The sequence below is a fragment of the Scyliorhinus torazame genome, chromosome 12, assembly GCF_047496885.1.
Source record: "Scyliorhinus torazame isolate Kashiwa2021f chromosome 12, sScyTor2.1, whole genome shotgun sequence".
Classification (NCBI taxonomy): Eukaryota; Metazoa; Chordata; class Chondrichthyes; order Carcharhiniformes; family Scyliorhinidae; genus Scyliorhinus; species Scyliorhinus torazame.
In genome coordinates this window covers 52819300-52831508 of record NC_092718.1, presented here as the reverse complement: position 1 = coordinate 52831508, position 12209 = coordinate 52819300, and the positions used below count along the sequence as shown (strand labels likewise).

Below are 12209 nucleotides of genomic sequence, written 5' to 3'. Positions count from 1 at the left end.
GAAGGGCCGAATGGCCTCCTCCTGCTCCTATCTTCTAATTTCTACATCATCACAATACAACAAAATCTTATGTCTTGACAGCTCTTTCACAATCTTGGTCGGTCACATATGAAGGAATGGTCATGGTACTCTGTTTCTGGTAATTCGATCATGTGATTAAGTTTCTTCCCTTTCCAGCATTTCAATTCAGCATCTTTATATGGACCATTTTATCATATTGGTTCTTGTGCATGTTTGAACAATCTTATTCTGGCACCTAATCCCAGTTTCTTTTTCTGTCTGAATTGCTGATACTGCTGTCAATCTCAATGCTTATACCACATCAGTTAACTTCTAATTGTCAAGATTTCCGTCTTCAAGCTCTTATTCTCTCGATTCAATTATTCACTGGACTTGTTCTTATTTCCTAGTTGCTTTTTCATGGGGTTCAGCATATTCTGCATTGTTGCATTAATTTAGCTTTCTTCTTAACTTCATTTTGTATATTTTCACTATTTTTAAAGTTTGCAGTCAGACTTTTTATCTTGTTGTTTTAATGTCTTCTCTGGAGCTTTAATGCTTTTTGCTGATTCCTCTTTATGCTCAATAGTTCTTAGTTTCTTTTAAAGTCTTTAATTTCTGCCTTTTTTCCGAAATAAATCCCTCATGTTCTTATGGGACATATACATAACACAAATGGAACCTTCATTTCTATTTGTCTTAATTTCAGTCAAACCCTTTTTGCTTCACTGTGTTACCTTCAAGGGACAAGCGCCATAAATCACTACAAACGGCAATGTATTTCCAAGTCAGAATGGTGAGTGACTTTGACAGTAATTTCCAGGTGGCGGTCTTCCCATGTATCTGCTGCGTTTGTCCTTCCAGATGGTAACTCGAGTTATCATCAGTTATTGCAGCATCAGGTGGAGCTTCCAATAAGGGCTGCCAGCAGCAGAATGAAGGATCCCAAGCTAACATGGTGGCACTGCTGTCTCACAGCGCCAGGGACCCGGGTTCAATATTGACTTTGGATGACTCTCTTTGTGGAGTCTGTACGTTCTCCCGTGCCTGCATGGGTTTCCTCCGGGTGCTCCAGTTTCCTCCCACAGTCCAAAGATGTGCAGGATAGGTGGATTGGCCATAGGTAAATTGTCCCTCAGTGTCCAAAGATGTGCAGGTTAGGTGAGGTTACGGGGTTAGGGCAGGGGAGTGGGCTTAGGAAGGGTGCTCTTTTGGAAAGTCAACGCAGACACAATAGGCTGAATGACCTTCTGCTGCACTGTAGGGATTCTATAGACCCACAGTGGGCATACTGGCAGGCTGACCACACTGTATAAATTTGGCTTTCCCATACGCAGCAATACATCTGGTAAGGTTTATCTCTCAACTCACTGCCACCAGCCAGGCCCTGCAACACTAAGGCATATTCTCTCCTTTTCTAAATGTACACTTAGCATAGCCAACCAGGATGTTAAGACAAACACACTTGTGTTCGGAAAGTTACAGTTGAATGGATAGAAAATAATCATGAGTGGATGGAAGGTAAAATGGCTTTTAGGCAAATGTATTAGAACGTGCTGGTTACATAAGTAGATAACATTTCAAAGAAAATATATTACTACGGGCTGACTGGGAATCTAATTTTGAGATATGAAAGTGTCACAACATTGATTGAGTGTAGCCACCATGACCTGATTCCACAGCATTAGCCACACTTAGAATCCCGTCACCCAGGTCTGTGATGACTCAACTGTGCGAAACATTTTCTATTATTGAAACTGCTCTGCTCTGCCGCTAAGTCACACTTTAGCAATTACATTTGGAGATTAGGAGCTGAGATGAGACTGTGTAATCACAAAGGTATTGAGCTAGCATTTACGAGAAGTAGTAAAATGAAAGAATTATTACTTGTTCCTTTTCTGTTGTCTGTCCTGATGAAAGACTCACTTCTTTGTTCTTCGATGCTGGTCTGGATCCAAGGCCAACACGTTCACCAGTACAACATTCACATTTAACTTTGAAAGGAATGTTCCCAGGGCACCATTAATTTACTGTAAATTATTCTTAATGTGGCCACTTTCATCATTTATGTTAAAACTGTGTGGCATTTGGTTAAACAAAATGGATGTAAGTGAGAGTTTTAACAAAATTGTATCAGAATTCTAATTACATAAGATAACAAACATTTAGAAATACCATACCATGGGATTGAGAGGTTCCAAAGGATCAGACTTGTTGAGTGGAAATGTTAACCCTGTCACCGGCTGAATTTCACCTACATGCCAGAGCGAAATATAGAAACCTAAATTGCTCGCTGGAATTAAGTATTCAAGGGTATGTTAGGATCCCGGATGAGAACCCAACTATTTGCAATTTGTAAAACTGTGAGGAGAGGCGACTACACCGCACGAGTGATAACACTGACCAAAAGGTATATTTTATGTTGAAACAAATTTTAATTTAAATATAGAATTAATCACCTTAACAACAAAGAATACCTTTACAGTTACAGTTCTTAAAATAAAGAAATAACTCTAACTTGCTTCCTAAATTTGCCACAAAATATTCCAATTAAGCAAACCAATCTAGTTCAAATACCACTTAGAAATAAAGTTAACAGCCAATCAGGTTTTACATGCTTTTATCTGTGCGGAGACTTTGCAGAAAACCTTTCAGGACGCTTCTTGTCAGACTAAAATCCCATGGCAATTTGCAAAAAGACAGACCTGACTCCTCCCCTTAATTACATCAGCTGTACCAATAGGCATACGATATTCTTCTGTCGCTTCCCATAAGAGGTCCCATGGTATGTTTAACCGGGGCCAAATACATTGAGAGGCTGACAAGCTGTAGTCATATATTAGCAAGCCACTCCCCACACTCGGTGTCGGATTCGCCGGGGTTGGGATTGGCATGTGAGAGGTTGACAAGCTGCAGCCGCATATTAGCACGCCACTCCCCACACACACTTATCCCAGCCAACAAGATGGCACTGGGTGTGCTGGAGCATGCCCATCCTGTTGATGGGTCGGTTAGGGCCAGAGGGTGCCTAGGGGGGGGGGGGGGGGGTGGCCTGGCACCCATATGACCCATGGTGCTAAGTTAATAGTGGACAGTCAACAGGATGGCTGTTCCATGCCCGTCCTCCCGATTCCACAGCCCACCTCCAGGCCAACACCCCCTCTACTCCCCCTGGCCCTGGCAGAAGCCCCCAGGCCAGTGGAGCAAATGTTAGCACACTATAGCAATGTTGGACACTTTCCGTATGCCCTCTCTCTCGCTCCCTCATCATCCATGGCACCTGTTGCGTGATTTTGAAAGCACAAGTGAACCTAGCCATTGTGAATTCCCGTCAATGGAGGTTGAGGATTGTGGAGGCCCCAGAGAATACTTGGTCAGGCCCACTAATGATATATCAATGGAGTTTACTGGACGTGCAGTGTGGAACGCATTGACGCCGCTCTCGCGGCACAGGAGAATTGCAATTTGGCATGAACCCCGCCATGATTTCTGCGTCAAAACCGATTGTCTGCCCAATCGCGTTTCACAATTCTAGCATCGGGCGACGGAGAATCTCGCCCAATAGCACTCATAAATTATCTGTACCCCAGGGACCTCCAAATGAAAACAATATTCCATTAGCCACCTATCTGTAAACAAATATAGGCTTCTCAAATCAATCAGCAGAACACTCTCCTGTAAAACTAAGGATTATCTCACTTTTACAACCCCTTAATTACAGCTTTAGCAGACATACTGGCTGTATGCATCTTAAGATTTTTCTTTATAACATTACTGCAACAAATATAAAATATAACAATTTCTTATAGTCATATATAATTTACGACAGAGTTCAGATCTGTGCCAATGACAACAACAACTTTCATTTTTACAGTGTTGTTAATGTAGGAAAACATCCCATGGCACATTCTTATGGCATTATCAAACAAACATTGACAGTGACCCAAGCTTTGCCAAAGGGTTGGGTTTTAAGGAGCCTCGTCAAGTAAGAGAGACAGATAGAGCGAGAGGGAGGGAGAGACAGAGAGAGATGGAGAAGTTTGGGGCTGTTGACTTCTTTATTTCTATGTGAACCACAAGCTGTTTCTTATATTGACCGAATGACCACACAACCAGTATATTAGTTCAAAAGACAGTTTATTAACAAACACAAGACTTATTTCTCTATGCAATGATTCATGCGGCTACGCACTAAACTAGACCTAATAACTAAGATGACCTTTACTTAACTTCGGGGTGACCGGCTCTATGCGGGAGATAAGGCCTTTATCTGTGTCCACGTGGGTCGGTTGGAAGCCGTCAGGTTCGTCTCGGCTGGGCTTGTCCTTCAGGTAGCGATCGCGGGTCCTTGAACTTGGCTGGTTGATATGCTGCAATTGGTCGTACACAGGCCGGTCCAAAAGAGGCTGATCCCTAGTGCGCAGGGCTTCTTATCCTTCTTCTCTTTCGTGCCCTTGTGGGTGGTCCTAACTCCAGATCCAATGGATCGATAGAGTTTCGATCACCCTCATTGATCCTGGCCAATTAAGGGGCGGATACCTCAGTGGCTGGGTGGTCCCAGCTGTCATTGTCCCAGGCACGTAGGCCTTTCCAAATAAGGGGAAGTGGCGCTAGTTAGTCTGCTACTGTTGTGGTTCCTTGATTCGAATTCTATTGTCCTGGGGGAAATGGTGATTGACGTTTAATGGGTGCAAGTTTCGGTCAGGTCTAGCTTCCTTGCACAATACACAGAGGCTGTGTACTTGTCTGTGTCCAAGTTGACCACAATTCCCATGGTCCTTTGCAGGTGGCCATTTTAGATGGCCACAGGACTTCGGCAGCTGGAGGTAGAGCTGCCTTTTTCTAATTCAATGAAAACTTGGGATATTGAAGAGGCCAGAATTGGAGGATTGCTGAAATCCTGTCGGGTTGTGGGGTTGGAGAAAACTACACCGATAGGGAAGGGGTGAAGCCACAGAGGGATCTAAAAATAAGAATGATAATTCTAAAATCTGGGTGCCGATGAACATCTGTCAGCACAGGGATGAGGGGTGATCAGCTAATAAAAGCACATGTAGAAAAAACATATAATCGGTAAAGGATATTCTGGCACATTGTGTGTCTGCCATAATTAAACTGGTACACTATTGCCTCTAAGTCAAAGGTTTGTGGCTTCAAGACCCAGTCTACGGCTAAACATCAAGGCTGCGTCTCCAGTACGACAAAGTGCTACACTGCCGGGTGCACTGCCTTTTGGACGAGACATTAAAATGAAGCCCGATCTTCCCTCTCAGGAGGATGCAAAATATTCTGTGGCATTATTTCAAAGAAGAACAGGTGAGTTACCCTTGGTGTCCAGACCAATATTTATCTGTCAATCAACATCAATATCTGGGGCATGGGTTTTTCCACCACTTTGTGCCCAGTCTTGACCCAGGCGCACTGGGAGCATCGCGGGAGAGGCCCAAATCGGGCTTCACGCCAGATGCAAAACGGTCACCTAACCTGCAGCGCCCGGCACGATCTAGATCATGCTCTTGCTGTGCATGCGCCAGATAATTATACTTAATGAGCCATGAGGCAGTAGAGAACAACGACGTGATACTGTTACCTCAGGGAGTTGGTAGATGGTCTTTATAGTGGATTTGTAGTAGCTCTTAGATTATTTATAATAGTTAGTAGTTTTTGATAATTATCTTATGGTTATCTAACCCATGTAATTGTTCAACAATAAAACTTTAAACTAGTCAAGAACTAGGCGTTTCTTAGTGTACTTATTCCAACCGGCCAAGCACCAGAACATAACAAAATCTAATCCATTTCTACACTACACAATGAATAATGAAAAGCTCTCTTGCAAGACATCCAATAATACAACGTCTTAAAGGATCAACAAAAAACAAAATGCTGATTGGCCAGAAAATAAATGAGCAACTTCCTGTTGGCGAAAGACTGTTCAAACATTAATATTTTAAATATTTGGAAACTGTATAAACAAAGGTTTCATTAGAAAAGGCTGTGTTTTGCTACATTCACTTGCAGTCAGCCATTTACTCAGTCAGTGGTCAAATTAAATAACATTATAAGTTACATCTGGCCACCTCACTGAGGATTTCCCCCCTGCCATTTTTCTTAAAGCCTCTTACACGTCAAGACTTAATGAAGCCCTTGGTACAAATAAAAAGCTTACTGTCAAATCTGAAATATGGTTTAGGTCAGTGTGACAATCAATAGTTGGTGACCATTTTCACCTTTGCCCAATTATTCTACTGTCTTCCCTATTATCCTCTGTTGACACAAAATATCTTCAAAGTTCAACTTTTATCTCCTCTCGACACACAGTCATCTAAAGATGTGACCTTACCTCCCAGTGTGGCTGTAGGCATACTGTCCATCGGAGACTACAAGAGCAATTTCATCCAATTGCATTGAAAATGCACAGAATTCAAGAGCCTACAGATAGTGAATAAATATTAAGACATTAGTTAGTCGAACAAGTTCCAAATATTCTAAATTATACAATCTATCTTGTGCTATTATCAATTCTTGGACGGCAGTTTAATTGTTTCTGAACGTCAGGATGTTGTTAAAATGATGAATGGAGACTTAATGTAGTTAAGAAGTGTTGAAAAGTAAAGATTCTCCGATATTGTATATTTTATATACACAGAGTTAACATTACGTTATATGTGTTTTAACAGGTTTAAAATGTCTGTTCCATGCATACCACTCTGGCTTCCAGCAACTTCCACAGCTTGTTTACTTTTGACTCCCCAGTCAGGCTTAGATGGTCAAGCACAGTGTGTATCAGCAATAATCATAAGAACATAAGAACTAGGAGCAGGAGTAGGCCAGCTGGCCCCGCGAGCCTGCTCCACCATTCAATGAGATCATGGCTGATCTTTTTTGGACTCAGCTCCACTTTCCAGCCCGAACATCATAACTCTTAATCCCTTTATTCTTCAAAAAACTATCTATCTTTATCTTAAAAACATTTAATGAAAGAGCCTCAACTGCTTCACTGGGCAAGGAAATCCATAGATTCACAACCCTTTGGGTGAAGAAGTTCCTCCTAAGCTCAGTCCTAAATCTACTTCCCCTTATTTTGAGGCTATGCCCCCTAGTTCTGCTTTCACCCACCAGTGGAAACAACCTGCCCGCATTTATCCTATCTATTCCCTTCATAATTTTATACGTTTCTATAAGATCCCCCCCCGCATCCATCTAAATTCCAACAAGCACAGTCCCAGTCTACTCAACCTCTCCTCGTAATCCAACCCCTTCAGCTCTGGGATTAACCTAGTGAATCTCTTCTGCACACCCTCCAGCGCCAGTACGTCCTTTCTCAGGTAAGGAGACCAAAACTGAACACAATACTCCAGGTGTGGCCTCACTAACACCTTATACAATTGCAGCATAACCTCCCTAGTCTTAAACTCCATCCCTCTAGCAATGAAGGAAAAAATTCCATTTGCCTTCTTAATCACCTGTTGCACCTGCAAAGCATCTTTTTGCGACTCATGCACTAGCACACCCAGGTCTCCCTGCACAGCGGCACGTTTTAATATTTTATCATTCAAATAATAATCCCTTTTGCTATTATTCCTACCAAAATGGATAACCTCACATTTGTCAACATTGTATTCCATCTACCAGACCCTAGCCCATTCACTTAACCTATCCAAATCCCTCTGCAGACTTCCGGTATCCTCTGCACTTTTTGCTTTACCACTCATCTTAGTGTCATCTGCAAACTTGGACACATTGCACTTGGTCCCCAACTCCAAATCATCTATGTAAATTGTGAACAATTGTGGGCCCAACATTGAACCCTGAGGGACACCACTAGCTACTGATTGCCAACCAGAGAAACAGCCATTAATCCCCACTCTTTGCTTTCTATTAATTAACCAATCCTCTATCCATGCTACTATTTTACCCTTAATGCCATGCATCTTTATCTTATGCAGCAATCTTTGTGTGGCACCTTGTCAAAAGCTTTCTGGAAATCCAGATATACCACATCCATTGGCTCCCCGTTATCTACCGCACTGGTAATGCCCTCAAAAAATTCCACTAAATTAGTTAGGCATGACCTGCCCTTTATGAACCCATGCTGCGTCTGCCCAATGGGACAATTTCCATCTAGATGCCTCGCTATTTCTTCCTTGATGATAGATTCCAGCATCTTCCCTACTACCGAAGTTAAGCTAACTGGGCTATAATTACCCGCTTTCTGCCTACCTCCTTTTTTAAACAGTGATGCCACGTTTGCTAATTTCCAATCCGTCGGGACCACCCCAGAGTCTAGTGAATTTTGGTAAATTATCCCTAGTGCATTTGCAATTTCCCTAGCCATCTCTTTTAGCACTCTGGGATGCATTCCATCAGGGCCAGGAGACTTGTCTACCTTTAGCCCCATTAGCTTGCCCATCACTACATCCTTAGTGATAACAATCACCTCAAGGTCCTCAGCTGTCATAGCCTCATTTTCATCAGTCACTGGCATGTTATTTGTGTCTTCCACTGTGAAGACCAACCCAAAAAACCTGTTCAGTTCCTCAGCCATTTCCTCATCTCCCATTATTAAATCTCCCTTCTCATCCTCTAAAGGACCAATATTTACCTTAGCCACTCTTTTTTGTTTCATATATTTGTAGAAACTTTTACTGTCTGTTTTTATATTCTGAGCAAGTTTACTCTCATAATCTATCTTACTCTTCTTTATAGCTTTTTTAGTAGCTTTCTGTTGCCCCTAAAGATTTCCCAGTCCTCTAGTCTCTCACTAATCTTTGCCACTTTGTATGCTTTTTCCTTCAATGTGATACTCTCCCTTATTTCCTTAGATATCCACGGTCGATTTTCCCTCTTTCAACCGTCCTTCCTTTTTGTTGCTATAAACCTTTGCTGAGCACTGTGAAAAATCGCTTGGAAGGTTCTCCACTGTTCCTCAACTGTTTCACCATAAAGTATTTGCTCCCAGTCTACCTTAGCTAGTTCTTCTCTCATCCCATTGTAATCTCCTTTGTTTAAGCACAAAACACTAGTGTTTGATTTTACCTTCTCACCCTCCATCTGTATTTTAAATTCCACCATATTATGATCGCTCCTTCCAAGAGGATCCCTAACTATGAGATCATTAATCAATCCTATCTCATTACACAGGACCAGATCTAGGACTGCTTGTTCCCTCGTAGGTTCCATTACATAATGTATAGGAAACTATCGCGGGTACATTCTATAAGCTCCTCCTCAAGGCTGCCTTGACCGACCTGGTTAAACCAATCGACAAGTAGATTAAAATCCCCCATGATAACTGCTGTACCATTTCTACATGCATCAGTTATTTCTTTGTTTATTGCATGCCCCACCATAATGTTACTACTAGGTGGCCTATAGACTAATCCTATCAGTGACTTTTTCGCCTTACTATTCCTGATTTCCACCCAAATGGATTCAACCTTATCCTCCATAGCACCGATGTCATCCCTTACTATTGCCCGGATGTCATCCTTCAATAACAGAGCTACATCACCTCCTTTACCATCCACTCTGTCCTTCCCAATAGTTTGATACCCTTGGATATTTAACTCCCAGTCGTGACCATCCTTTAACCATGTTTCAGTAATGGCCACTAAATCATAGTCATTTACAATGATTTGCGCCATCAACTCATTTACCTTATTCCGAATACTACGAGCATTCAGGTAAAGTACACTTATGTTGGCTTTTATACTTCTGTTTTGAATATTAACACCTTGATCAGTAACCTCTCCTAAGTTATTTTTCCTCTTCATGTTTCTCCTCATTTTCCTTGTCTTTGAACCCATATCTTCATGTAACAACCTGCCGTGTCGCTTTCCATTCATGTTTTTACTTCCCGTTTTATTCCTTTTAGTATTACTGGGCCTATTCACTGAGGTCCCCTCAGTCACTGTACCTTGTACTGTCGCCCTTTTTGATTTTTGACTATGGCTTCTCTGCCTTACACTTTCCCCCTTACTGCCTTTTGTTTCTCCCTTGTTTTACTACCTTCTGACTTCCTGCATCGTTTCCCATCCCCCTGCCACATTAGTTTGAACACTCCCCAACCGCTCTAGCAAATAGCCCCCTTAGGACATCAGTTCCAGTCCTGCCCAGGTGTAACCCGTCCAGTTTGTACAGGTCCCACCTCCCCCAGAACCGGTCCCAATGCCCCAGGAATCTGAAACCCTCCCCCTGACACCATCCCTTCAGCCACGTATTCATCCTATATATCCTGTCATTTCTACACTGACTAGCACGTGGCACTGGTAGTAATCCTGAGATCACTACCTTCGAGGTCCGATTTCTTAACTTCCTTCCTAGCTCTGTGTATTCTGCTTTTAGGACCTCATCCCTTTTTTTACCTATGTCATTTGTACCGATGTGTACCACGGCCACTGGCTGCTCCCCCTCCCCCTCCAGAATGTCCTGTACCTGCTCCGAGACATCCTTGACCCTAGCACCAGGGAGGCAACATACCATCTTGGAGTCTCGTTTGCGGCCACAGAAATGCCTGTCTATTCCCCTTACAATTGAATCCCCTATGACTATTGCACTGTCACACTTATCACCCCTCCCCTATGCAGAAGAACCAACTATGGTGCCACAAGTTTGGCTGTTGCTGTTTTCCCCTGAGAGGCCATTTCCCTCAACAGTATCCAAAGCGGTGTATCTGTTCTGCAGGGGAATGGCCACAGGAGATTCCTGCACTACCTGCCTCGCTCTCTTGCTCTGTCTGGTGGTCACCCATTCCCTTCCTGCCTGCGGAGCCTGAGCCTGCGGTGTGACTACCTTTCTGTACGTGCTGTCCACGATGCTCCCCGACTCGCGAATTCCCCACAGTGTCTCCAGCCTCCGCTCCAGCTCTGAAACTCGAGCTTCCAGGAGCTGTCACTGGAGACACTTCCTGCACACTTGCTGACCATGGGGACTGGAACTGTCCCCAGCCTGCCACATGGAGCAAGAGTCCATAATCAGACTCCATAATCAAACACAGAACAAGTGAACATGTCATCCAACCTCTTGACCCCAGAGCCAACACTGGGTTGCCCAAATGCTTGTCCCACACCAAGTCCTGTAGGTATAAGAACTTTGTGCTGCTTAGCATTGGCAAAGATGAATCCAACTTGGTCAGCTCCCGCAGAAAACTGCACCATAGCCATTGATTCTATGCATCAGTTGCTCGGTCAATTTAAGTCCAACAATGCACAACCCCAGAGTCCTGTTAACCTGGGTAAAGCTTCAAAATTTTAATCCAACCATCACCAATCCCATTTACATCCAAAATATTACCCCCGAACAGGCGCCAGAATGTGGCACCTAGGGGCCTTTCTCAGTAACTTCATTTGAAGCCTACTTGTGACAATAAGTGATTTTCAATATTAATCGGTTTCTTTAGCTTGCACACACACTACTATTATGCACTCACTCAACCCTGCAATACATTCAGATTTGATCTGTCCAACATTGTCCATTGCAACTTCCCAATTTCTACTGTCACGAAAACATGCCTTATGCCAAATGAAGATTTTTTAATCCAGAAGCTGGAGACCTGAATTGAACTTTTAAAAACAGAGGCTTTTTAAAACAGATTAAGACCCAGATTTTTGTTCCCGGTTCAGATGCACGGAGACGGGTGACCTCCCGGCTCTGCAAACTCAACGTTTAAAAATGGCTACTTGTAATTCTTATTTTCCTTGGGGAGGGGATAGTTAGGGGGGAGTGCAGGGAGGCAGGCTGGATTGGAAGTCAGGCCTGCCATCCCTGGAATGAATACGGAGGCTGCCGGGTGCAGAGGCGTGATTGGCGAAAAGCCTGCCCTGTGCTCGGGCACTTTTTAAAAGTTATTTTTTCAAAGATTAAAACATAAAATAGCCCTTCAGTCCTCCCCCCCCCCTCAAATACCAACCCCCACTCCCCAAGGCCCATCCATGTCACTCTATGCCACCTCATGCTCTCCCCCCCCCCCCCAATCTAATGGCCCTCATATCCTTTATGCCCCCACATCCCCATGGCACCTTATTAACCCTATGCCAACTTAATGCCAACTTATGCCTCCCACCAACCATCCATTGCCCTCTCCATGACAACTGACCTCATATCCTGTGACAGCTCTTTGACAGCTCTGACAGTTCCAATGAGTTAATGCACTTTTTATGCACAATCATATTTACACTTAATAATCCCAACAGGTTCCTTACATTTTC

The 12209-nt window shown here is 43.2% G+C and overlaps 1 protein-coding gene across 3 annotated transcripts in view; it reads right to left on the bottom strand.

Annotated features, from left to right (window-relative positions):
• Positions 1-12209, bottom strand: part of fkbp16 (FKBP prolyl isomerase 16) — a 295397-nt gene that overhangs the window by 224678 nt on the left and 58510 nt on the right. For all 3 annotated transcript variants that reach the window (XM_072468704.1, XM_072468702.1, XM_072468703.1), the window contains exon 3: positions 6344-6432. In XM_072468704.1, coding sequence (XP_072324805.1) covers positions 6344-6432 — 89 coding nt within the window. The remainder of the gene's footprint in view (positions 1-6343; positions 6433-12209) is intronic.